At 45.5% G+C, this 27,939-nt stretch overlaps 1 protein-coding gene across 3 annotated transcripts; it reads left to right on the forward strand.

The window, feature by feature from the left end:
* The first annotated feature begins 8,042 nt into the window (after window positions 1–8,042).
* robo3 (roundabout, axon guidance receptor, homolog 3 (Drosophila)) lies at window positions 8,043–27,587 on the forward strand. Of its 3 annotated transcripts, none has more exons than XM_061300237.1 (29): window positions 8,043–8,427; window positions 9,971–9,983; window positions 10,042–10,297; window positions 15,233–15,390; window positions 15,513–15,633; window positions 16,203–16,341; window positions 16,595–16,722; window positions 17,502–17,513; window positions 17,843–17,967; window positions 18,495–18,663; window positions 19,307–19,512; window positions 20,563–20,644; window positions 20,788–20,956; window positions 21,632–21,798; window positions 21,862–21,983; window positions 22,061–22,277; window positions 22,500–22,624; window positions 22,691–22,874; window positions 22,948–23,172; window positions 23,292–23,325; window positions 23,460–23,599; window positions 23,675–23,926; window positions 24,227–24,353; window positions 24,416–24,634; window positions 24,696–24,883; window positions 25,015–25,122; window positions 25,210–25,359; window positions 25,666–25,817; window positions 26,796–27,587. In XM_061300237.1, the coding sequence occupies exons 1-29, from the start codon at window positions 8,303–8,305 to the stop codon at window positions 26,805–26,807; spliced, it is 4,125 nt and encodes a 1,374-aa protein (XP_061156221.1). In that variant the 5' UTR covers window positions 8,043–8,302; the 3' UTR covers window positions 26,808–27,587. The 3 variants fall into 3 exon arrangements, with proteins under 3 accessions (XP_061156221.1, XP_061156222.1, XP_061156223.1); XM_061300238.1 differs by having other exon boundaries at window positions 24,699–24,883; XM_061300239.1 differs by lacking the exon at window positions 17,502–17,513.
* Window positions 27,588–27,939: the final 352 nt, after the last annotated feature.

The following is a 27,939-nucleotide window of genomic DNA, read 5'->3' on the forward strand; positions in this document are numbered from 1 at the left end:
TATTCCAAAAAAATACTCAACAGATGGATGGATGGATGGATGGATGGATGGATGGATGGATGGATGGATGGATGGATGGATGGATGGATGGATGGATGGATGGATGGATGGATGGATGGATGGATGGATGGATGGATGGATGGATGGATGGATGGATGGATGGATGGATGGCAGAAGGTTAAGGCAAAGTCGCTATGGAAACTGGACTGCGAGGCTTGCGGGAGTGATTCGGAATAGCGGGCAGCCAATTACCGCTGGATACACGGGAAAGAGCTTAGTGGTCAGAGGTCAATAACGCTTCCGCTCACTCTTACCATAAATATGAGGATTGCTTCTTACAAAGAGTTTGGTGGATGGGTGAGTGGCAAAGACCCCCAAGGCTAATTTGCTTGATTTCAATTGTCTGAATCATACAATATGGATTTTCTTATTTCAAGTCAACAGGTATCTCTCGATGTTGAGACCAGCAGCTTAGCAGCAGGCCCTCCCTCTTTCAATGACTTCATCCTTGCATGAAGTGGATCCCAGGTGATGAGGTCATAGCACAGCATCACGTCACGTCACCTGACCTTGGAGCACAGCTGTGCTCACCTGGACACAAAGGGAGCAGCAGCAACAATGAAGCTATGGACTAAGTGATGAGTCAGTGCAGCATCACGTCATCTAAGGCCTAGTCGCTTTGTGTGACTCAATCCATCTGCAGTGCAAGGATAAATCAATCGAAGAAAGAACAGAGGCAAAAAAAACAACAACTAAATGCTACCTAGTTAAGAGTAAGTGAATATGTATCACTCAAGAGGCAAAGAACTTCAACCATATCAGTTCTACTTGGATAGAAGAACAAGTGCGACCTCTGGTGGAGCGTAGTAGTACATCAGTGGCGTCTTTGAAAAGCATGTACAGATCTTGTAATACCTAGTTTGAACGGAAGATGTCAGTACCTTCTCAATGCTAAATGAAAAGTCTGGCTTCAAACTCGTTTTGTTGTTTTAGCTTTTGGCCACTAGAGGGAGACAGAGGTTTTGCTATTGATGCAGCACACAAAGAGCATGGGCAGATGAATCTGCAGTTGAGAACTTGAAGCAATGGGCTGGTGCTTTATGTTCATTCATAAATAGCTCATCGTGGTAAAAACTATATGATGTTTTGACACATTTGCTTAGCTTTTTGGCTTTATTTCTCTTCAGTGGTGTGAGAGCAGGTGAGACCCATTGCAGACTCTCCTGGCCCATCCCAACCTCACCCAGCTTTCATCCATCCATCCATCCATCAGTCTATCCTGGCATTTGGAAACGCCCCCCTGAATTTCAAATAGATGAGTGTTTTGGCGTAGCAAAATGCGAAATGTCATCTGAATGGAGAGATTTCATGCAAGAGGCAAGAGTGAAGCAAGCGCATCATCAATCATGATCATGCCTTCCATTTCCATTGGAATAGTTTGCTTTGGGCCAGTCAGTCAGTTAGTCAGTCAGTCATTTGTCTCATGTGTGGCTGTAGCGCTCCCATTATTATGCAGCCAAAAATCACTTTTGGGCGGTTTTAGCAGCCAGTTGGAATGAAGGCTGGACTTGGCTTCTGCCTTTCTATATTTGTAGTAGGCAGTCAAGCATTGATGACTTACAAAAGACATGATGGAATTTTCCCTCCTTGGCTGGCTGAATGTTCTTTTCAGCAGGGAAAAGCGGGCGCAATCCCCATCACAGCCAGAGGCAAGGCAAGGCAAGGCAAGGCAATGCGACCTTCAATGGCTTGTTTGTCTTTCCCGGTGTGTCCTGTGCTGCATGGGCTTCACTGTTGAAAATGTGTTTGTTTCCAAGGGACAACTACGAGAGGTCAACGTTGAAATGAAAGAATGAGGGTGACAACTTTTGCACAATCCAAACATGCTGAAATTGTAAAAAAACAAAGGGCCATTTTAAGAAGTGGTGTGTGTGTGTGTCATTCAATCCCTTCAATTGATAAAGAGAAAATAGCTGCACATCGTAAAGTGTGTCTCTGTAGAATGAATGATCTCAGGCAGCTAAATGAAATGCTACTTGATTTGATTCCCGAATGATGTTACTCAGTCGAAAGTGAAGCGCGGCGTAAAAGTTGATCTTTGTATTCGTCTGTATTTCTAACTTGTAAGAAGTCGCATTTGCTAATTGTGAATGGACACGTTTGTTGAAAAGTCATTTCACTTGAAATTGCAGAATGCAATTATAGAAAAATACAACCTTGGTCAGCCATTATGCCGAGCTTGACGCTTTCATTCTACAACAGAATGATGTTAATTGAAATCTATTTATCATGGGGGTGGTGTTGCTGGCCCATTTTCTTCCCAATTCAATTGTGCAATAATGATGACAAATCGTCCCTTCCATTATTCATATAAGTCAGCCTTTTTGTAGTGTAAAGGCCATTTTGCCAGGTGTTGACAAAGGATGCAGGATACAGGAAGTGCGTCCTGGCTTCACTCAGCATAGGTTTACATATCAAGACCAAGCAGGAAGTCCCAGCTTTTTATTTATAGTACTATTTCATGTATTGCGGAAGTTACTGCAATACAATATGGAACAAAAAGAAGAAAGAATCCTACTTTTAGACAAAGCAACAAAGTGCAAAGGATAAATGATTGCAGTGTGGAAAAGACACAGCACACTGGCTGGGAATGATGCTTACTTGTCTTCTGCTCCGTTGTGTCTCTATCATCCTATTAATAAAACAACTTGCGCTGTGTTCTGAAATAACACCAAAGAGGTTGCTGGAAATAACAAGCTGACACCAATACTCAGTCAGTTGGGGGGGGAGCAAAATAATTCAGTCCATTGGATGCGTGAAACCATGTTGGTTTTTGCAACTAACTTGTCCCTTTCTGCCCCGGAGGTCAGATATGAGGAACATGCATTTGTCATTTGAATAGCAGAAAAGGCTCCAGAACAAATGATCTCATTTGCATTCAGGAGACATATCCCAACAACAAGTGGGGAAATGACTATGACCTGTATGGTGCTTTTCGTAAGGTCGAATAGAATCTTATCAGACGTTTTACAGCCTGATCGTGTTGTTCCGAGCGAAATGTGAGCGAGGCATTGTCTGACTATCACACTGCTTATCAGAAAGAGCATTGGATTGAAATCAAGCAAGCACAGTGCTGGAGCCTAAAATACCCTTTGATTGGAGCTGCTGGAGCCTGAAGGCCTCAGGCGTTTCTCAACCAATAACCAGAGCCGATCGAGGTGCAAACAGGTCATTTCTATTTGTTGCCACTGCATGTGTTGCCGCGCAGGTTAGGAACACAACTGGATAAGAATAGACAGGAACTGAAAAGGGAGGGAGGGAGGGAGGGAGGGAGGGAGGGAGGAAGTGAATGTGACAGAAATCCATATTTGTGACGGCTGCAAAATGTGGAATCCGAACTTTGATTGAACTTAGCATGTATGTTAATGTGAGGAACAAATACAGATGAAAACAAACGAGGGTGACAAAAGTTGATGCGACTAAATAAGTCAAAACTACACGATAATAATGAAAAGAATGAAAGAAAAATAGAATGTGATCGTGTTGTAAAAAGAGTCAATTATTGCTGTAGCTTTTCTCCTGAGAGCGACTCGTTAGGTATGCAGGGAGCAGATCATTTGTCTAACACAAAAAGTCAGTTGGATAGAACTGCAGCAGCAGCACCTAAATTGGTCAATTACTCTAATGGAACTCTTTTTTGTTTTGGGTGGGGGAGGTGATATTTGTGTGGGAGGATGACCGTGTGTGTGTGTGTGTGTCAATGGGGGTTAACAGGGGGGCGCACGCACATAATGATTTTGTTTACATCTGTGTTGGATGGAAGATTTTTTTTTTTTTTTTTGGGTGACCGTTAAATCCAACAGTATGCAATCGGAACAGCCACCAAAGTGACTGCTTGCAAATGGATGCCTATTGTCATCTGATCGGCCAAGAAGCCACAACACACATGGGGAGTCGCTATCAACAATGTGCTAAGGACCGTACATTCCCCCAGGTCACGCCACGCCACAGCTCATGCCGTAGACGTCATAAATAAAGATACACAATGCCTCCCTCCGAGCGCTGTCCCTTCACAACATCAGCCGCTGGGGACGTTGTAAATAAGAGCGCGGGGGGGCAGTAAGGGGAGCAGACATTAAAGTGGGAACCTGTGTGTACGCTATGAACCTGCCCATCTCTGGGTAAGGGAGACAAAGGCAGGAAGAGAGGATGATTGATAAAACAGGAGGATGGATGGGTGTCAACAATGACTATGTGGTCCCAGTGTTGTCATAAATTCAGGTAAGGTGGCTTTGTTGCAGCTGCAGAGCTGAAACCAAATCATCCAGCAATCCTTTTTCTCGGAATAAGGGATTCAAATGCCTTGCACTACAGGATGCTGAAATCATCAGCTGGAGTTGCCTACTGACAAGAACTGGCCTTGCTCTCATGGGGATAAAGCCATCTTTTACAAGAAGGGGAGAAAAAGAAGCAAGGGGTCATGCAGCTCTGATGAAAGGTGTGCACAAGTGTGTGTGTGTGTGTGTGCATGGCTTAGTGTGTTTTGGTATTCATCTTGTTTTGGGGACATGGATTCCCACTGTCACTCAGCTTGTGATTTGGGCACCAAAAAGCAGGTCTCAACCTCCTCTACTATTTATTTATTTATTTATTTATTTATTTATTTATTTATTTATTTATTTATTTATTTATTTATTTATTTATTTATTTATTTATTTATTTATTTATTTATTTATTTATTTATTTATTTATTTATTTATTTATTTATTTATTTATTTATTATATTCACAGGATACAATATAATTAAAAAAAAGAGAAAAGAAAGGAGCCTCAGTATCAGTGACATGAATGAGTGTCCCTGCGGGCCCTATGAGGTTCCAAAGCCTTTTGGAATGTTCAGACCTTTTCTCTCCCTGACCTCTCACAAGAGTATGGATGGAGGCTCTCGCCAATCATCTCACATTTTGCCCTCAGGGTAGTGAAGCTTAACCCTGACAGCTAGCAAAGAGGCTTGAGATGGTGCCACTTTTCACCAGGCTCGCTCTTCACACCAGACAGACAGACAGGGAGGGAGAAGAGTCATGAAGGAGACTGCCTCAAGGTCTGGAATCAAACCGAGTTTAAAAACAGAAATATCCTTGAGGGACCTTCAGGGAGTGTTCATAGTTGAGCAGCGTACGAGATTCTATAGGACCAGGAAAGATATGCCCTACTTGCTACTTTTCCAGCTGCACAACTTTCAAGCAGCACTGTTAAAAAATTGGAACAAAATGCAGTTGCTTTTCCAATACTTATTTCTGGGTAGAAAGGCCATTTCTTTTTTTGCTTTGCCGGTCGGTGGGAGATACAACAGCTATTGTTAGAAAATGTCTACTCGACCAGATCAGTATCGTGCTGTGTCAGGCAAAGGAGAACATATCTTTATTAGATGTTTTTTCCAAAATAAATCAGCTGACTACCTATATTGAAAGAAGGATTATGTTTCCGTTTTCAGTTCACCAGAGACAACAGCTCTGCCCTGGAAAACATCATTTTTTTGCTCCAAATAGAGCATGAATCATAAGATTGCCTTGATATTTGAACCATGCATACAAAAATGTCAAATAGTATGTGGTGGGTGTAAGTGCTTGTGTGTAAAGTTTGGAATGGTTGTTTTATTTCAATATGTCTGGCCATCAATATTCAGAAAACATTCTAACAAATGAATTTCACAATAACAACATATAATCATAAAGATGCATCATATACAGATCAAGAGGAAAAAAATAGCGTGAATATATATACATATGCACCCCCTAGAGACTCTGCCTGTTTGTTTACTTGTCGCTAATGTCATTCCTGACAGTAACGCATTTTCAGACATGGCACGCTGGAATGCTTGCTGTCACGTAGCATAGTTGAAAAGGAAGGCGAGGGCTTCATGTGAACGCCAGGTGAGTGGCGGCGGCGGCCTGAATGAAGTCTGTTGAATGCAGTGCAGAGGAGAGCATTTTCCGGCAGCTTTGTCATTGCTCGTGTGTTGGAGCTTGGAGGGAAGGCGGTAATTGCAGCCGCTCGCTAACCCTCCTCCTCCTCCTCCTCCTCCTCCTCCTCCCCAGAGCCTCAGTGCACACTTGGAAAATTGCAAGAGTCATTTCATCACCAAGGATGGGAGCTCCACAGAGCGGCTCGCCAGCTAAATTACAGAGCAGGTCCCAAAGCACATGTCTTTGCTGACCCGTTGTGCTGTTCTGACTCAGCCAGAGTGGATGGCTATTTTACAGAAGATTCCTTTGCCAGAATACACGCGTGAACAATGTGTGGAATGACGGAATGGAAATGCTTTCATGTGTAAATATAAATAAATAGTAGGACGTATTTGGAGATGTCATTTGTCCATACTATGGTGTTGACGAGAAAAATGTCCAGCTTCTTATCTCCAGACTCATTTCCTTCCTGTTTCGAAACCAGCTATAATGATTGCTTGTACAACAGTGATGGGAATCCAGATAGTCTGATACTGACTGGGTGCGTTCACTCATACCTACTTCCATTTGTTATGGAAACATGTTTAATATTTCACAACATTTTATTTGATATTTTATTTCCACCATCAAAACACATATTATTCATACAGAGCCACAACTGGTGTCTAGGCCCCCTATTATGGATTAATTGAATGGCGCGATGAGATGACAATCTAGCTGTTTATTGATCTGCCTTTCAATTAGATTGGCTGCTACCCAACCTCACTGAGACGCACAGTACAAAAGGGAGGGAGGATCCAGAAGAATTTCTGTTTCACATTGAAGTGCGTTTATATGATGGAATACGTTTCCCACAAAAGTCGAGCTGGAAGTGCATTAAAGCAGAAGCCATCAGGCAATTTAATAGAGATGGCATGTCATCTATTACTCAGCTACCGCACTGCGCCAAAACTCACTGATGGCTTGTCATTGTAATTCACTTGCTAAACTGGATAATGAGTCTAAATTTGTGGGGTACTTGATATCACCGACAGCAATGGCAAATATTTGACAAAGGCAGTAAAGTAGAATCATCAGTCACAGCCCAGTGGAAGCTCGCTCGCTCGTACAGTGCGAGAGCTTCATCATGTTTTATTCAATCAATGCTCAGTTCATCAGTTTCACCAATTAAATTTAAACACGTACATGCATAAAATATGAAACAACCATCTGGGGTGTTCTGCGTGCTCCCTGATTTCTCTCTTGTTCGAAAATAGAGTCCGCAATGGCGCGTTCAGTCCTTTTTAGCCTGCAGTGTGTTTGATATCCAGGCGTGGAACAATCCATTGCCTTTTTATTCATGTCAAGAGCTGCATGTTTACCAGGTTTGTGTAACCCCTAATATTGACTCCCCTCAACGGCCCTCAAAGCCAATCTGGCCTTATTGCTTCATGCCCGATTGTGACTCTTGATGTGTCAGGACTCATTGGCTGCAGCTTGCCATATCTCTTGGCACATGTGATATTGCTTTTCGCTTTTCATCAAGAGCCGGCCGGCCGGCCGGCAAGCATACACGCAGATAAATAGGGCCATTTTGCACTCAGTGTGCGGAGTGTCTTTTTGTCTCTTAGTGCTGTACCATTTGTTCCCACTGCATGGTTTGTAGAAATAGCACCACGTTCAGCACAATCAAAAAGTACTTCATGTATAATGAAAATTTGCATTCAGAGTCTTCTTTTTGTCAGATAAGCTCTTGGAGATAATGAATGGATGGATGCGCAATGTGTTCTTCCTTCCCGTGTTTCTGCAAGCTGGCCCTTTAAGAATTGCAGCACCAGAAGTCAAGCGTGCCGCACGTAAAGCGATGGCCAAGTCTTCAACGTAAAACAGCACTTGGCGGCCGTCTCTTTTAAAAATTCACATTTTCTAAAGTTTCCAAAAATAGAAAGAACATTCGTCTCGCCGGCTAAGAGAAAGATTCGCGCGTGAAGGACAGTGTTTTATGTTCATGTGGAATGACACTTTATTTTGAAAATTATACCGGAAACAATTTCCGCACGCTCTTGTTTTCTTGTAAGCATTTTGCGGACACTCCAGCCAGCCAGTTTGTCTCAGGCACCGGACACGAGAGAACGTCGACGGCTCGCTGCCTGCTGGCCGGCTGGCTGGCTGCCTGGATGCATGGATGGATGGATGGATGGATAAATGGATGGCTGCTCTGTCATGACCTGGCTGCGACTGGACCGTTCGCTCGCTCGCTCCCTCGCGAGTGTTGGAAAAGTTACCTTGGGATGTGGAAAGTCTGATTTTGATTAGAGCAGCGGCTATGGTGCTACCTGTGGAGTTGGACTCTATTTATGGAGACTTCATTTAACAGCCTTGGATTTGTCCTTTCCCCAACCTATCAAACGTTCCGGTGGGTGTATCATGGAGTATCGACTAACCCTACTGCTTTTATGTCCATTCTGGAGTTTGGCTTATGGTAAGTTGAGTTTTGCGTTCGTTTGCACCGATGCGCCTCACATCATCAGCTACCATCTAAAATTCAAAAGCGGATTTGAATTCATCAACATATAGGTGGAAAAAGTCACTCTCAGGTTTCCTCTTATATGGAATGTCATTTGTTTGCTTCTATTTTTGGCAATGCACATGAAAAGTACCATGTGTAAACAGAACAAGTTTTTTATGTTCATCTTTATTACTGAAGCAAAACTGATGTTATTTAAAAGGACACTTCAACCATCAGACATATGATTAGCCCATGTGCAGCCCTGCCAGGGGACCGAGCTGGCCGACCCAAGGGATCGAAGACTCGGACCGGCATCTGCTCCCCATTGAAATGTGACATGGGTGGGAGTCACTTTTGCTCATTTATATGACTAGGCCCAGGACGAGTTGTCACATCCTCCTCTGCACAAACAATGACAGTAGTGCCATCTTTCCCATTGACTGCTAAATATGCAGTGTAGGCAGCCATTGACACCAATTACAACTGCAATCATTGATTCGACCTGAAAGGAATGATGGAATAATTCTATTTGCTGCTGCAATGGAGACATAGCTTACTGATTTGAAGTCCAAGTTTATGCACGCTTTGTTTTTTTTTTAGCATGTCCAAGATAAAACGTAACTACTCCGACTGCAATAGAGGGATTGAAGAGCCACATGCAAATGCATTGACAGGAAGTGTTGCCAAGTCACAAGGCCCATTCCAAGGCCCGACAAGTGGAGCCAAGTGTTTGCCCAACCAAGTAAGGTGACTGTTAGCATCAGTCAACACGGTTGTCTCTCCCCTCATGGCCTTGGACAGACTTTGTTTGCCATGCTCTCTACTGCAATAACTGTGGGACGACTTCCCCCCGCCCGCCCAAACAAGCCAGTAACCAGATCAAACAGCTCACACCAAACCTTGACAGCCATACTGAGGGAGGCTAAGCATACAGCCAACTAGCATAATGAACAAGACCTACTGTATGGAAAGCTTGAGTTGAAAAGATGGACTTGTGGTACCACATTTACATGTGCACAAAGCTGTGGATGGCCCTCAAAGATGCATAATAAAGAGGCAATTTCCTTTGGCGTAGTTGCTCCTACCCATTGAGATGCTTAGCAATGCACACCCGCTGGCTTGCCCAGTGCTTTGTATTCTCATGTAAGTGGCTCTTTTTGCCATGCCTGCAGGGTCAAGGACTCGACTCGGTGGCTGCAGCAAAAAAAAAAAATGAATGTACAAGCCTGCCAATTTAACTGTGAACACGGAATTTGCAAATCAATTCCCATGGCTTTTGGGGGAAACCTTGAGGAGGACTTTGGCTTCTGATGAGGCAACGAAGCTGTAAAACAACAAACAGCACAGGTTGAGCAGACTATTTCTAGCCACTATTCCGATGTGAAATTTGGCAATGACATTTCTCTTTCTCAGTGGGCGCTGGATTTCATATTCCCTGCAGGGCAACAGTGAACAGAATCCATTTCTATTGTGTGTGATGACACCTATGTGTGCGCGTGTGTTTTCCTTGTTGCAGGATCTCGACCCAGGTTAGAGGATGCTGCTCCGCGAATCGTCGAGCATCCATCTGATTTGATTGTCTCCAAGGGGGAGCCGGCCACCCTCAACTGTAAAGCCGAGGGGCGTCCCACTCCCATGGTGGAATGGTACAAAGATGGGGAGCGTGTGGAGACGGACCGCGAGGACCCTCGCTCTCACAGGATGCTCCTACCCAGCGGTTCCCTCTTCTTCCTCCGAATTGTACACGGGCGGCGGAGCAAACCCGATGAAGGGATCTATGTGTGCGTGGCGCGCAACTACCTGGGGGAGGCGCTCAGTCGCAATGCATCTCTGGAAGTGGCAAGTGAGTAAGCGAGTGCTCTGACAAATGGGATTTAGTTTTAATGATGTGTGAAGCAACATCTATTGGAAACATATGGCTTGGAGATGACAAGGTACAAGGTTAGCTTAGCTTGCCAAAGCAGTTTTCACTGTGGTGTCTTATAATCATCACTCAGAATGCCACCCCTGACCTCGGGATCACGTCTCCTGACAGCTTGAACCCCAAGGACCCAAACAATAGCCCACATAGTCTGTCTGTGTATATCTGACAGAGTGCGACCTCTGTCATGTTGTGTCCGGCCGGGGCTCCGTGACTTCACTCCATGGTAGACAGCTTTGTCTCAGGGGGGAGAAAAAAAAAGAACATAATAGCTCTTGCTGCTGCTGTATTGCTGGAAAATGTTCCGGAGGAGGAGGAATGCAGGTCACTGCTCATTGGCAGCTTCTTCAGAACAGATGTTAATTGATTTTTCAAATGCCACACTTGCCAGCCAGCCAAAAGCCACTTTTGATATTTGCTTTGGCCAACTCAATGAGAAACACACTGGACAATCTTCATTTGACTTTATCTCTTTTAAAGAGGCTGTGGAATAGCTTCCTTGCACGCCATTCAGAGCAATGCATTCTGGTATGTTTGTTTTTGTTGTTTTTTTTGACCGACCATCACGCACCGCTGCATGCACATTAAGTTGACCAGTACAGAAAATAAGTCCTTTTTTATTTTTAATAGTTCTCCTATGACTTGTGTGCGCCTTTAAAAATATCTTTCTGCAAGATGTGTTTTCATGCTTGACTAATAGGATTACAGCTTCATATGGTGGCTCGTACAGGTTTAAAAGAGGGCCATCAGATGGCCGAAGCGAGGCCACGAGCTTAACCCCCCTTTTGCATGATCTGGACCTGGGCCAAAGAGAGAGGAACTCGGGGGTCGGTCGGGTGGATCTGGTGGGGCTTGCTTCTTTCTACAACAGGTGGCGGGTGTGAGGTTTAACCTTCTCCTCCCCCCCAAAGGACACACGGCAGTGTGCCTGCCACAGGGGCTGCGGAGAACAATTGCTCCAACTGATCCTCATTATCTCTCTGAGCTGCACTGTCAGACACGCTAAAGAACTGCTCGTTTCTAGTCCAATCATATGCACAGGAGCTCCTCACCGAATAACTATATTATTTGATATGTTTTCATAATAGAATGAAAACATTGCGCTTTATTTTGTCTTACTTTTTGTTTCTCTATTCAAATGTCTCACTGAGGTTTCTCTCGTAAGGAACATGAGCAGAGAGTCATTTGTCCTGCTTTTTTTCCTACTGACTGAACACAATGAAATATTGTAAGTGTGGGCAAACAATTGTGCAAAATGCTTATTGATTTTTGGCTGTGCGTATTTGTCGAGGATTCATTTGTCAATGAAACGGTCAGCCACCTTAAGACTTAGAAAAGGTCAGCCAGTTGTTTCATTCAACTGGAGCGAAATGGATTTCTCCTCCAAGATCCATATGTTTTGGGCCTTTGGTGAGCGCGTGGAAAATGAAAACCGTTGTCCTTCCTCCAGCCCCTTAGTCTTCATTCTAAATGTGTGACGTTGCACAAAGACGAAAAAGGGCAGAAGCGGCGGGAGTGTCTTTGTTTTTTGCAGGCAATGTAAACAAAAAAAAAAATTATTATCATCATTATAGTATCGTTACTATTATTTTTTTAATTATTATTTTGAAATGAATGATTTTTGTATTTATTGAAGCAGTGCTTCTATAGCTTTCCAGAAGGCTGAGGGCAGCAAGGAGACAAGGTGGGAGTCATTTGCCTCACAATAGATCTTTTTGGCAATCGACACTGACCCTCTTAGCCCGATGCTATGGGGCACACGACATCCGCTCTTTCCAGATGAAAGTAATCCTCTTTTCAAGGCCAGACAATTGCTTTATTAGCTGACCACACACAGGAGCGTGGACCACCCCTGTGAAGGGGCCCTCTGCTTTAGTGAAGGTTGAAGGAAGGGCTGCCATTGTTTTTATTGCGCTCCATAGCGGTGGCCGTGCATGCGTTACTTTGCCAACCTCGCTTTGACATACTATATTATTATGAGTGGAGAAGAAAAAAAACAGACTGCAGTCTGTGCTGCTGCCAAATAAGCCCAAGCTCCATCTCGCCATCTTCCCCAAGCCCGCCCCTCCCCTCCCCTTTCTCAGCCCTCCGGATGTGACAGAACGCCTCTCTGTGGAGCAAGGCCTCGCTATTTACGAGCGCCATGAAACATCACACCTTGATAGATAACCTCATCATCGCCCACTTCTGTGTGGCAATATCTCACATGAATTCAATTTCCAAAAGTCAAGCCGCAGTGATTCAACATTGTAAACAGGATCTGAGCATGGCATGAAAATTCAATTGAACGTTTGCCTGACGATGATGAGGTTGCGCTAAGTGTTTTATCTATGCTAATCGCAGGCTTAACATCTGTTTGCAATGCATCACACTGACTTGGAGATTTCATTTCAGCCTTATCTGAGCCCGGTGGCAAATAATTCCATTTCGACAAGTCTTCCGGGAGAAATAAGCTTTTGCGCTGCGTGTATTTTCTGTCTGTCTGTCTGTCTGTCCAGCTGTGGTGTTAATGGTTAACGTACGAGCCTCTGGGGATGAGCCTCTGGAGCAAACGGACTGGACGGACGAGGTCATTTCATTTGAACGGCGGTTTCTTTCTGTCACAAGAGGAGAGACGTTATCTGTTGATTGTTGGCAACATTGCCATAAAGTGACTCTGTCCTAATAGTAGTAGCAATGCATTCTGAATGAAATACATCAATAAATAGAGAGATGTAATAGATACCCGCGATTGAAATAAATCAACAATAAACAACAACAATGATATTTGATGTAGCGGAAAGGCAGGGTGAAAGTGCCGACATCTGTCCGATCAACAAACCACTCCCTCGGCCAATATCCTGTGTGGGCCCGTTTCATCACAGTGCTGATAGGGATCAGAGGGGGTCCACTCGGGATAATGAGCAGCTCCAGACGGGGCCTCTGTTGGGACCCTGAGCGTGTACTATATTGCCTGGAGAGAACACAGATGACATGCTTGTGTGCATCTAAGCAGCCATGAGCATGGAACAATAGGGAGGGAGCAAAAAGGCAACATTTGATCATGTGGCCTTACGCTGAAGAAGGTTGCTTGCTTTTGGGAGAGAACACATGACCAGCAATATCTGCCCAGATCTTTCTTTTCTTTCCTTTCCTTGATACCCCGCCCCCTCCCAGCAAAGGGACCGCGGTTCATTCTCTATCTCCCGTATGAATATTTATGCGTTGGGGCGTTGGGGGCTGCTGTCAAGTATGGACGCGCCGTCCTTAGAGCAACGCAAACAGCAATAAAGCTCTTTTAATTACAAGTGAGCAGCAGCAGCTCACCCCAGATGTGATTTTTAAAATCCAATCAAATGTTCAAATGAAGCCTTGGTTGGCCTTGGTGTTTTTCACCTATTGCTAGATCACGCGGTAGCTAGCTTGTGTAGCATTTCGTCTTAGTGAGTGATCGTTGTTCACAAAGATATAAAGTTGCCTGACTCAGACCTGGGCAATCAATTGAAATGTGATTTCCATTTTGCCTTCACATTGTCTCAAATACAAATAGAAGATGCATGATCAGGGATCCACGGCGGCCATCTTGAACTCATCGGCAACTTTTTAACTTGAACCTTAACTTTAAGAGGAGGTCTTGCGATTCCTTTCCTTCTGAATTTTAAGGAAACAAACCGGGAGCCACTTTGATTGGCTGAAAGTGCCTTGCTCCCACAACGGCGCAAACGCCCTCTTCTGTTTGCACTCATGCTCAAAGAAAGAAAAGTCCACCCTATGCGTATGGTTAGACTGCGCTTCACGCTAGCTTGCTCTGAAAATAGGGCCCCTGCCTAATCCTTATCTTTTCCCTTGTGCGTTACTCTGGACGCTGATGAAAGCATGCCGGATGGGGATTACTCTGGCTTTGTGAAAGGGCTTTTAGGAAAAGGTCAAAGTGCATGTGTACTTGATATGCATCCTCAAGGGTCTGATGGGTAATTGCCGCTACCTAATAAACTTTTCACCCTATTTCCACCCAGATATATTGTGAGTTAGTAGTAGCATCACGTATGACATATTTTGGCAACTTTAAATGCGGACGAGATTTTCATATCAGGATGACTTATTCATACCACTCCTATCTCTGTAATGTAAGTCAATCAATCAATGCTGATATCCCCCAAGCATCAATTAAACATCCCGTATTGCCTTGATGTCAACATTTTCAACTCTCATCAAAGAGCAGCAGTTGCAGGGGGAAATCCTTTTGGAGGACGCGCCGAGACGTTTTTGCCATCTGTTCTCCCGCTTTCGGGTGACGGGAAGCTTTTAGGGCAGGAATGTCATAGAAAGTGATCCATTGGTTTTTCCCTCCTTTGTGGCATCCCTGGAGTGGCTTAGAGCCAGCCGACTTGTAGCCTGCGGGCGGGCGGGCGGGCGGGCCGCCTCGTTTGTGGCTTTGGCCTCGTGGTGCTATGAAGGCATCAAGCGCAACATTGCCTTCCAAATGTACACTCAGGTGGAAGTGAGCCAATCCTTTTCCGCTATCTCTATTCTCTTGCCGCTGTCAATGGCGTTGATTTGATCTGAATTTGTACGCAGGAGCGACCCACTGTCAGAATTGCAATGGATTTATGCACGTGAATTTGCCAGGGGGAATCGTGTGGATGAGAGTGAATCATTTATTTCCCTTCATTATTAATGACAGTAACGGAAAAGAGAACCCCAAATGAATCCAAGTAGGATTCACACTTTTTTTCCTGACTATAGTGGGACATGATTTAGATGATGTTTATTGTGTAAGGGGAAGTAAAGATATTTTTGGTATCATTTTTTGGATCAAAGTTTGAAAAATGTGTCAAATTTGTCTCTTTTTTTTTCTCTCTCTCTCTTCTTCCCCAGTTCTAAGAGATGACTTTCGCCAGACTCCCAGCGATGTGGTGGTGGCAGCAGGTGAGCCGGCCGTCATGGAGTGTATTCCTCCCAGAGGACATCCTGAGCCCACCATCTCGTGGAAGAGAAATAATGTCCACGTCAACGACCGAGATGACAGGATCACAGTAAGTTGACGTTCTCCAGGCAGAAAGAACGAGCCAATTTCTTTGCTGACTTGGACGTCTGGCTTCCAAATACAGATCACAAACGTTGTTGCACATTTGGCTGTATTGATTTCCTTTTTCAGATCCGAGGGGGCAAACTAATGATTTCCAACACCAGAAAAGCTGATGCTGGCATGTACGTGTGCGTTGGCACCAATATGGTCGGAGAAAAAGACAGCGATCCAGCTGAACTGGTAGTATTTGGTAAGAATTGTTTTTTTTAAATATTGACTTCTTTGACGGGAATATTGAATAGCTTGAGAAAGTTAACGGAAAAGATGTACGTTGTCGTTCTCCGTAGCAGTGGTGGAATGTTTCTCGGCTGGTTGCCGTTTTTCTTGGCTTGCTCTTTTCACGTCTCCCCTAGTCTGGGCAAAGCTCTCAGCAAACCAGTGATTTGGAAGTGTGTATTGATCGTCGAAAACAAGGCGAAAATGGCCATGTTATTTCTGCCTCCTAACGGCTCTTTCTTTGATTATCGTGAAGCTCATGGGTAGATTAGGTTTTGGGTTTTTTTTGCTTTGAATGATACAAAAGTAAAGTGAAAATCAGCAAGTTGGCTTTAGTGTCCTTGTCTGGATAATGATCCTGCAAGAATAGCAATCGCACAAATCCAGAAGTGTGATTGCGTCTTGTCTTTTTAATCCACATGAGAAGAATCTAATGGGATCCAATTCAAGTGCTGTGCTAATGACAGATTGTGTTTGTTATGGTTCTTGTTGTTGGAGGTGTGACACTCCCTCTTTATCCAATCAAAATGTCTTTCCTTTCAGAGAGGCCGGTATTCACGAAGCAGCCGGTGAACCAAGTGGTGTTGGCTGACGATACGGTGGACTTTTTTTGTGAGGTTCATGGCGATCCAACTCCGACCATTCGCTGGCGGAGAGAGGAGGGGGAGTTGCCTCGAGGAAGGTAACACAGACAGACAGACACTCATTGTACTGGAAAATCTCTTTGCAAGCTATTGCCAAGTAAATGACTCCCTTTCTGATTTCACATTTTGTGTGCATATTAGTAAATACAAAAATCAATCGGATCCACTTCTAGTGTATTTAGTCCGATATGAAGAAAAATGTCCCCCTATTCAGAAAACAATGTGTTTATTAATCTCGTACACGTTTGCTCGACCGATGTTGGAATTGACACCGGGTTGACGTGTTTGCAGATACGAGATCCGCAGCGACAACAGTCTGCACCTGAAGCAGGTGCGGGCCCAAGACGAGGGCACTTACACGTGCGTGTCGGAGAACAGTGTCGGCAAAGCCGAGGCGGCGGCTTCCCTGCAAGTCCATGGTAAGACCAAATCTTGTCTACGTATCGTACGTGTGTGTTTCGATGACCATGCTTTGCAGGGTTTGAAGTCATCTACTGTAAAACTGTCATCAAATGTCATGGAGGATGGCACGGAGAGAGACTTTGCGTCTGCATAGAGCCGAAAAGAGCCCAGCGAGCATTATGCCGCTGGGTACCGACGGCTCGCTTAGACTAGATGGGAGATCAAGTGAAAGAAAGTCGGGCTTTAAGTTCCTTTTCAAGTCTCAATTCTTCATGCCTCTAGAGAGAAAGGCGAGATGAAAAAGAACTGAAATGACATTAGAATAGTGGCTTCCTTGAAGAGATGCACTCAACTGCCAAAAGTCTCATTTGACGTGAGAAAAGGGAATATTTTGTCCACTGACAACATGCTGACATTTGAAAAGGACATTCAAAAGTACTTGCAACGACAAACACAGCCTGCTTGTTGATGTCAGACATATTTGTATGTTTCTTCATTGACCCTATTCCTTTATTTGTCCCACAATTCCAGAAATTCCGGTTATAAAACAGACTGAATAAATATATGATACGTACACGATTGTGTATTTGTAGCTGACTGAAGAAGCAGATTGAACGCGGGTCATTGCCTGCAGCTACAGGACAATAAGAATAACAACACACTGCTTTTTGCGGAGCTCTAACTCATTACACGTGTCCAGTCTATTTCATGTACTGTCTAACATCCCCATTCATTCATTCATCATCTCATTCTTCTCTCTTTTCATTTCCACCCATTTTGCCTCCTTCCATGGCAGTTGGATCATCCAGTGAGTATCTCATTTCATGCCATTTCTGTATGTTTGAGAGAGTGTGTGTGTGTGAGACTTAGTACATCATTTTGGGAGGAATTGTTGAGGGAAGAACTATAATTAGCAGCCAACCACTAGGGTTGGAACGACTACGTTATTTCCCACAATTGTGCGTTGTCAGCCGTTTGCAATGCAAGTTGAATTGACTATCTAATGTGGAATGGAGTGTAAGAGCATACAAGCGTATATTACACCACTTCCAATGAATTCAACTCAATGGCCATGTGCATGTGGGTGTCATTTGAAAATGCTTTTTTTTTTCTTTTCTCTCCTCCTCTTTTCTCCAGTGCCCCCTCAGATGGTTGTGCGGCCACGGGACCAGATCACAGCACCGGGTCGCACTGTCACCTTTCTGTGTGGCACAAAAGGAAACCCTCCACCGGCTGTCTTTTGGCAAAAAGAAGGAAGCCAGGTAAGAAATGCTCATGTTTATTTTCAAATCAATTCTTCTCAAAAATCGCATCAGCTTTGATAATGATGGTGCATATGCCTGATGAAGAACTTGATAGGCCTTCATTCTTTGCTTGGTCTGTGTGCTGTGTGTGCTATTGCACCAGCATGACACTCACCCACGCACTCAACACACACACACATACACACCTTCCGATCATTTTTCTCAGCATCATAGCGCGAGTGTGCGTAGGCTTGCACAAGTACAAATGTGTCCATGTGTGGGTTTTGCACAAGTGTGTGATCAGCTTTCCAACATGTTGGAATGTACTGAAAGATGAGATGACGAGAGTGTGTGGGTGCTGTGGCGAGCGAGGTTTACACTTGACTGTATAAATAACATTTCATAAAAAAAAAAAAGCCAGCTTAAACTAGGAGCATGAGCATCCACGCGCTAATGGAGACACATCCATCAGATACTAGCTAATAAGCATCAGATGTTGAATACGGATCTGACGTGGATTCACCTGTCGTTTGTTTTTCCTCCAGATTTTGCTGTTTCCCATTCAGGAACTCTCCCAAGGGCGTTTTTCGGTGTCGCTTAGCGGTGAGCTAACCATCGTTGACGTCCGCGTTGAGGACTCTGGCTACTACATTTGCCAGGCCATCAGCGTGGCAGGCAGCATACTGACAAAGGCCTTACTAGAGGTGGAAAGTGGTGAGTCACGCACACGCACACGCACACCATTCTATGTAGGCGAGTGGCACAACCAACAGCGCATAGGCAAGTTGCTACATTCATGTCCAATTGTTTCCCCTAATTGGTTGATTGTTTGATTTTGAGGAAAGAAGATGGAGCAGACACATTTTACTTTGAAGGTTCACAGATACATTGGACCCCCGCCCCCCTCTGTTTTTTTTTAGATTTCAATTTTGGATCTTGCGCTATAAACGTCTCCCACTGGGCTGGAGGCATAATGCTTAATCTCCTTTCAATGTGCACTGATGTAAAGTCAAATGACAACCCCCCCTCCCCCAAATGAGCAGACAGTAGGGGGTCTTTTCGGATGTAATCAAAGTAGACAAGTGGCACGATGCAAATATACCAAGTGCAACATATGTTTGTCTCAAAGAGGCTTTTGGTCTCTCACCACTCCTTGATGGACTTTTCACATCATGGTCCAGAAAAATCCTGGATTGGTTCGAATCTCAGGGAGCAAATAAACGTTTGTGGTCGTGACTGATGATTTTCATAAATATGTCGAAATTCTGAAAGCCACGGTAGGTAGACAGGTGGCTAACCTTAGAGGCTAGGACTAAAATGTCCAAATGTTGTTCATCTTTTGAATCCCCCCCCACAGCGCCCTCCGATCACGTTCCCCCCATCATCCGGCAAGGGCCGGCAAATCACACGTATGCACCGGGTTCCACGGCACAGTTCCACTGCCACGTCATGGGGAAGCCCACTCCCACTATTCAGTGGGAGAAAGATGGCCAAAGGATTCTAGGGAGTGATGCTCGAATCCGTCTGATGGAAAATGGCACGTTCCAAATTGCCAATCTTCAGGTATGTCCATTGGATCTAAATGTAGGCTCGCATAATTCCCTGTCTTTGGTTTTGTCTGTATGAGCAGCACTCAAAAATATCTTTTTTTATAAGTCGCTGAATAAGAGGAGAGAGCAGAAAAAGATTCTCAGCCTTGAGGCGTGACCAGCACGATCATGATTATGCAAGGCCATTAGCGATCATTTGTGCTTTTCTACTCCGTGCTAATGAAATCCATTTGGCACACAAGTCCCTCTTGGATAAGGAGCAACACCTGAGGTCACCCAATTGCATTGCAGCAACTTGAGGAGGGAGGAGACTGATTGATAGCGGCCTTTTTAATGACTAGCCATCATTAATACTTGTAATTAAATTCTCAGGACATTTGAGATCTGGATAAAAGATTGCGCCGGATCTAGAGAAGCAAGATAAGGGGTGAAAGAAATGGACGAAGCTTTTCCAATTTTCAAAGGGGTGAAAGCAAAACAGTTGTTCTTCACGGTAACATCCTTGCTCACTCTAGGATGTGTGTAGCTCCCTTGTACAAATGTGGCATCTGTGCACCAGCGGCTAGATTTATTGCACACTGGATCATTTGATTTGCACTGAATATCAAGTAGCTGTCGGGCGGCTTTAAAGACAGGCAGGTAGGTAGGTGCCTGAGAAATTTCTAACTGGTCGCTCATTAAAATTCAGTCTTTGATCCTTCTTTTAAATCTCCTGCTCTGGCAGCCAGGGATTACTGGAGATGAGGAGCAGAAAAGGCACAAGGTTGACTTTTGCAAAGAGTGGAGAGCCAATCATTTACAAGTTGAATGAAGCATACATGACAAAAATGTCGACTGTAAAAGCAATTTATTGATGGATATTAATGAGCGTTGTCGCAATTTCTTCTTCTTTCTCTCAAATGCAGTCGCCGGGTTGGCCGTTAATTAGGTCGCAATGTTCTGCCAACTTCCTCGACGTTCAACCAAGCGCGAGCGACGCTTTCTGTCATTTTGTCACATCACCGCTAATGAGTATATGAACGTTAAAAGCCGGCCGATGACTTTGTGACTTTTGTGTTGCCAGGAAAGCGACTCTGGCGTTTACACTTGTCTGGCTGCCAGCTCCAGCGGTGAGACAAGTTGGAGCGGAGTGCTCACAGTCAAAGGTGAATTTCTTTTCTTTTTCTATTTCTGCGTGCTTCTAATCTATGCCAATGTGAGCTTCCTGTGCTTGGCAACGGATTAAGATGAGAGAAAAACAACAACAACAACAAGTATTTCTAACACGGCATTTGTTGTCGAACGACAGAGAACGCCGAGCCGTCAGTGGCTCAGAGCACCGAGCCTTTCCAGTTGCCGGGTCCGCCACACAAACCTATTGTCACAGATGTGTCCAAGAACAGTGTCTCTCTGACATGGCAAGCCAATGCTCACGAGGGAGGAGCTGCGGTCACCTCCTACATCGTTGAAGCCTTCAGGTGACTTTTAGAAATCCAATCATGTTCTCGCACTTTTCCACAAATAATGCTGACAACAACCAGTACGGTAATACTAAGTTGGAAACCTTGGAATGTTTTTGGAGTATTGTATTCTAAATGTAGCACTTGTAATTTAGAACTTAATTGATAGTTCTCAAATTCCTACATTTAGAGAGTATTTTTTGCTCTGGAAATAGGAGTTATTGTTTTTCTAGAGCTGTCGGACCGACAGATTTTCTCTTTATTTTATGTCAACCCGTTAGTTGTCTTATGTGAATTCATCCAAAGGTGTGTTCTACCTTTTTTTTTCTTTCCATCTCGTTTGTTAGGAAACAAAATGCTAACATGCTTCAGAAGATGAATTGCATTGTAGCACGCTAATTTGCAGCGTCATTAACGAACATGTTAAAGTGACAGCCCGTTTATAAAGTCTCGCCATTCCTCGGATGCGGATGAATATTGCAAAACACGCACACTCGCAAATGCAGCGCACATCTTTTTGCCATTTGTGACATCTTTTTAGCGGAACGTTACATCGCACGCCATGCGAGGAGCCTTAAGCAATGATTGGCCTTGGCGGCCAATTTAACGTGAATAAAATGGCAGTAGCGTATCCTACGGCAAATCTTGATGAACGCGTCGAAAGCTCATTTGTTTTGTCACCATCTATTCCAGCCAATCAGCCGGCAGCACTTGGCAAACTGTCGCGGACATGGTGAAAGTGGAAACGCACACCATCACCGGCCTTCTCCCCAACACCGTCTACTTATTTATCGTCCGAGCCGTCAACGCCTACGGCCTGAGCGACCCGAGTCCCATCTCGGAGCCTGTCCGAACACAAGGTCAGTCCGAAAGGAATTGAAGGGGAAGCCGCCGAGTGTAATCTCGACCTGCGTTTGGTTCAGACGTGAGTCCCACCGGTCAGGGAGTGGACCACAGACAGTTGCAGAGAGAACTGGGGGAGGTGGCAGTCCAACTACAAGAGCCCATCAGAGCGACGACATCCTCCATCCGAGTCTCCTGGGCTGTAAGACTCTTGCTTTCTTTGTGTTTTCTCCTTTCATTATTCCAGGGAAGGTCAGCGCGTGTGATTGCTTCCTCCAGGTCGATCGTCAATCTCAGTACGTGCAAGGCTACCGTCTCTCTTACCGCCCCAGTGGAGGAACGTGGCTCCTCCAAGACATCAATTCCCCCTCTGAGCGCAGCACTCTACTCACCGGCTTGCTTAAAGGAACTGAGTATGAAATAAAGATCCGGCCTTATTTGGACGAATTTCAGGGGAAAGACAGCCGTACCATACTGGTTCGAACCCCAGAAGAAGGTAAGAAAGACTTCCACTAAAGCGTCATAAATCAACAAAGTATAATCTTATTCTTCAGCCTCATTTTGGGTTCGGTTAATACTCCCCATGTTGTTTTAACGTTTAGCTCCGGCTCACATTTTGCTTCTATTGCTCGATAAAAACTTTGGATTAAAAATAACCGTTTGGGGTCACGTGCAGCCTTTTGTGTCTTCCATACGAAGCCTTTCTTCTGCCTTTTAGTGCCGAGTGCCCCGCCAAGAGCTGTTACAGTGGCAACGGTGAAGCAAAGCAACACCTCCAGCATCATCGTGTCATGGGAGCCTCCGCCCAGCGACATGCAGAACGGGATCATCCAAGAGTACAGGGTAAACACCTCGGACATACGTACAACGTTATTAGAAGAATGCCGGCTCATCTTTGTTTGTCAACAGGTTTGGTGTGTGAGCGCTGGCAGTAGCAACCAGACACGCTACTCCATCAACAAAACAGTGGAAGGCCACTCCTTGTCCACGGCACTGAAAGGCCTCACGCCTGGCGTCCTTTACCAAGTGGAGGTGGCGGCCGTCACCGGCGCCGGCGTGGGCACCCGCAGTCAGCCTTTGCCCGTCCTCATCAGTGAGTCCGCAAAATGGCATCGCGCTCACCCCTGCTCTCGTCTCGATTATTTCCATCCGCTTCTTTCTCCCAGAGACGGCAGCCGAACAGCCGTCGGTGACGAGCGACCGCAACGGGGAGAGCGACGCCAGTCTGGCCCAGCAGATTAGCGACGTGGTCAAGCAGCCGGCGTTCATCGCCGGCATCGGCGGCGCCTGCTGGCTCATCCTCATGGGCTTCAGCGTCTGGATCTATTGCCGACGCAAAAAGAGAAAGGAGTTGAGCCACTACACCGCTTCCTTTGCTTACACGGCCGCAGGTTAGTTAGTTAGTTAGTTAGTTAGTTAGCGAGCAGCAGACTTACTTGCACTTTGGCGCAATGACGCTCTGCTCTTCTTGTAGCATGCGTGTAAGTTGCATCCTCTTTGTCTTCTCTAGTTGGATTTCCTCATGGGGACGGACACAATGGAAGGTACTCACTCATAGGGACTCCATAAGGACATCCTAATGTGTCTTCCGTGCTGTTTTTGCTGTGAAGCTGCGCTCTTCCCATCTGGACGCTGGTGGATGGCGTTCTGTCCAACACCAGAATGTGTGTGTGTGTAGGCCAGGCGTGCTGGGTGGCAGCATGGGCAACTACCCGTGGCTGGCAGACTCTTGGCCCACCACCAACTTGGTCCACAGCGGTAAAGAGGCTGTCCAGTGCTGCACCAGCAGTCAAGACCCGGCCGAGCGCTACTATAATGGTACAAAAGGTGGCCTTTTCAGCCAAACGTGCATGGTCAATGGTGAGCTGGTCCTCTTCTCCCAACGCTGCGTAGAAGCCGGCATCTCCAACTACCTGAATCAGACGGAGAAATGCAGCATGAGCGGCTCCACCGAGGGGCCCATTTACAGCACCATCGACGCTAGCGGCGAGGATCTTCACAACTTCACCTCCACCGCTCCCTATGCCTCCACCACCATCACGCCCTTCTCAAACCAAGGGAAAAGCCCACTTCACGGCGCTGAGCAAGATGACGGACACTGGATCATCTCCGGGCCTCAGTACGCTCAACCGGATCGCTGTAATGGTGAGGACGAAAGAGCATTCAATGTGGCTGCCATGCTTGAGAGAATTATTGATCAATCCTGGTAACCCGACACGAATTAAGACTGAAGTGTTGAAAGCCATTTGCTGCAGTGTAAGAATGATACGTGAATGATTTATCATTCAGTCACTCCGTTTCCATGCTAACGTTATTCGGATTTTTTTCTTCTCTTCTTCAATCAGACGTTTTCGTTCATTTGTATTCATATTTTATTTCATCAACTAAGGCCAAATTTCCCATCTTCAAATGATTGCAAGTCTAAAAGAGCAACTTGTTTTCTAGGTAAGCCAAAGCAGAAGGCCATGGGGAAGGCTGTTAAGACGCCATCTTTAACATGGATGGAGACATTGCCCCCACCTCCCCCACTTGGGGAGTTGGAGCCCCCGGAGAATGAAGACACGGAAATAGGGTGAGTCTTGAAAAATGGGATGATTTGCTCATCTTCTCCAATCCCTTTCCTTTTGCTTGCAGCTCAGACCAAGAAGAATGGTGTCCTCCCCTCCCGGAGAGGACGTACCTGACGGAAGGCTGTGAAGACGTCTACTCCCACGGGAACAACGCCGCCGCCGCCTCCTCTCCGGCGACTTCTTACAGTCACCGGTCCACCGCCACGCTGAGCCCGTCGCCCGACGAGGAGACGCGAGCATCCCGTGACCTGCGCCGGCAACAAGAGGAAAATCACCTCCCGCGGTACGTTAGGTGGATCCTTGGCGTTTGGCTCTGAGCTGAGGAGTGTCGGTCGCCTTTGCAGCAGAAGGCTACCGTGCGCTCCAGTGCCAGTTCCCCAGGCGCCCAGCGCAGCGCTCACCCAGTCCAGCCAACAGCATCTCGCCTCGTCGGAGGTTGTTGGCCCGTCCCAGTGCCAAAGTCACACGGCGGCGGCGCGCTGCCGACACAATGAAGACGACGACGACGACGTCAACGCGACTACGCCCGCCGGTATAGTGTGCACACGCAAAATAAACTCACATGCAGGAATTGAAGATAAGTATTTTGGAATGAAGACTAAAATACATTTAACTCATGAATGCTGATTTATTTTTTTTTTTTTTTCTCACGCTCTCATTTAGTGCATAGCCGGGCACCACCAGCAGATGCATGCTCTCCACTCAACCAAAAAGGTCGTGTAAAAAAAAAGCCTACCAAGACTTCCGTTTACAGGAGAGAACTACACGGAGGTAATGGAAAGCCATTGTTTTTGTCATTGTCTGCTGTATCCTAATCCTGAGTCTCGACTTGTATACTGTTTGTGCTTGTCTCCTCAGACCTTCCTCCGCCTCCAGAACCACCCCCAGAGGAGTGCATGGAGGCTGCTCAAATGCCCAATGGCTCGCTCTCCTCCCTGGAGAGGAGGAGCCAGTACGACAGTGGTGGCCACAAACGCAAAGGCTCAAGACAAAGACACGCGGATGAAAGTAAAACCATTTTGGTTGATTTTGAAATGAACTTGACATGGACTGGACTCGGTCGGTCGGTCGTCTCGTCGGGGTCGGCCCATCCCTGATTGTGATTAGCGCTTGCGAAAAATCAATGGCCTTAATGTTTCCACTCTGCACTTTTGACACCTTGCACATGAAAGCATCTGGAGTGCAAGTGGACGTGAAATGATTTGACATGGCGCGAACAGTTCAATGTCAAAGCAGTAACTTCCAGAGATGACTTCGTAACATTGAACCGAGGTGCAGAGCCGTGACTAAAAACCCATTCACTTTATTCCATAGCCGCACATGGCGAGGAGGTGACGCTGTACGCTGGTAAAGCCGGTTACCTTCCCAGGAATCACATGTCCGGTAATTGCTCGACCACAGGAAGCTCCTCGTCCCGGGGCTCCACGGGCTCCCGGGGGATCAGCGCGGCCAGGAAAAGCAGCGAGGTAGGATCCAATCATGTCTCTTTAATAATTGAAGCATCCAGCTCATTATGAGCACACATTAGAGAAGTTTGTAGGGTTATGCTGCATAAGACACAGATCAGCAACTCGCTAGATTAGGAGTCGCCAAAACAGTCAAATGTTGAAAAGCATTTCATCCATTAAAAACGCTTTTAACTCATTCACTGCCATTGACGGTGATAGACGTCAAAGATATGAACTGGCTTGGCCGCGAGCGAGTTAAACGGGTGTATCGCACTACTCAAGAGAGGCTGCACAGTAAGTAAGAAGATTGCATTTGTACACGCCTGAGAGAATATTTTTGAAAGGCACTCCCTCCCCTGCAAGCCAATGTCGTTGATGGCATAGCAAGGTGTGAGCGCTCAATGGGAAGCAGTCGTTGTGAGGCTGCACACTTTTGCCAGTCACAATCACACACGACAAGAAGCAATATGAAAGGAGGTGGAGCTGTTAACTTTGAAGGGATCACCATAAAGTTGCTTGCCTGTGTACGGAAAAAGGAGAAAAAATAACACGGCCTGCTAGGTCAGTCAGTCCACCAGCCACCCAGCCAGCCAGCCAGCCAGCCAGCCCCTGCTGACCCCAACGTACATCTGGTGTGGGAATGGCGCACATAGACAGGGCTGGCTCCCTTGTACGTCTGCTATTGCCCAGGTCAACCTCAGCCCTTAATGGCCGCCTTGCTGAGAACATGAAAGCTTCATTGCTATAAAGTTTGGGGTGCTTTCACAGGAAGTCTGGCTTAGGTTGCCTCCTTCTTCCTGTTTTCTGTCTTTTGCCCGGCCGGAGACGGCGAGGTGTTGCCGTCGTTTGTCCCTTTCATTTGACGGGTGGTCGCATTGATGTGTATGAGGCATTTTCCTCGTATGATGGATCAGAAATGAAGAATCCGGCACTAACAAAGTGAGAGAATGGATGTATGTATGTATTTATTTCTTTTTATTGTCTTGTCTTTTTTAGGAAACTAGATAAGGTCATCCATCTGTGAAGAGACCGCTGATGCCTCCATTGTTCATCATCTTTTAACTGTGGACACTGTGATCTATAAATAAGACTCATGTCATTGTTGTGAAAGAACAAAAGCAGACTCTCCATTTTTTTCTTTTATAGTGATTTGTTTCTCTGATTGTTGATGAGCTATCCAGTTTTTGTTTTTTGTTTTTTTTAATCCAGCTATCCGATTTGTAAATACCTGTGTGTTGTTGGCTTTGGATACAGGGAAAGAGACTAATATTGTATTTATGAGGACTGAAAATGAAAAAAAGCTCATCTTTGATTGTGCCCATGTTTTGGGTGGAAACTTTTTCTGCATTAACTACTGTTGCACTCTTCTTGGTGATGGCCAAACAATAGAAAATATCAAGCACAAAAGAAAAAGCCAAAATGGCCAGGTTCTTCTTGCTCCTGGAAGAATGCTCTGGTCTGATTGGGAGACCTGCCCCCATGCAGAATGTCGCCATGTCTCGGTCTGTAGCCCTTTGTTTCTGTGCAGCAGACAGACAGGCAGGCAGACAGACAGACAGACAGGCCCCAGTAAAGTCTGATTGTAATCCCGCCCCTTCCACGCTTCTCACGTTGTCTGAGGGATGCTTGGCTGCAGTCGTAGAATTACATTTCTCTCTCTCTCTCTCTCTCTCTCTCTCGCCCTCTATCTGTCCCTCATCTACAATTTTTTGTCTGTCAGTCTGTTGACTGGCTTTTTGTACCATTTTTGTTTTGTAAATGTACAATAAAATTCATTTGCTGACTTCATTTGCACGGGAAATCACTGTGAATGAAATGTCTTCCAAAAATGCTTCGCCTTGGCATGTTTCATTTTCACAAGTCCATTTTGAAGGCCATCATCCTCGCAAAAACACCCTATAACAAAGTATCTCCAGGGCTTCCTTGGCAATAAGAGCTTACACTATGATTTGTTGACACCAAAAAGCAAAAGCAATTCCTCAATTAAGTGACAATTTCATTCAAGACTTTTCAAGTTCACTTCCAGATTGTTAAGTCTTTCAACCTCCAACTTCATTTGGATCCCTCAACACATTCTATTATGATGCCTTGTTGATTAAGTCGAGCATGCAACAGCGACGATGGATGACAGTTAAGAAAA

Source organism: Syngnathus typhle, linkage group LG15 (assembly GCF_033458585.1).
Source record: "Syngnathus typhle isolate RoL2023-S1 ecotype Sweden linkage group LG15, RoL_Styp_1.0, whole genome shotgun sequence".
In the NCBI taxonomy this organism is placed as follows: domain Eukaryota; kingdom Metazoa; phylum Chordata; class Actinopteri; order Syngnathiformes; family Syngnathidae; genus Syngnathus; species Syngnathus typhle.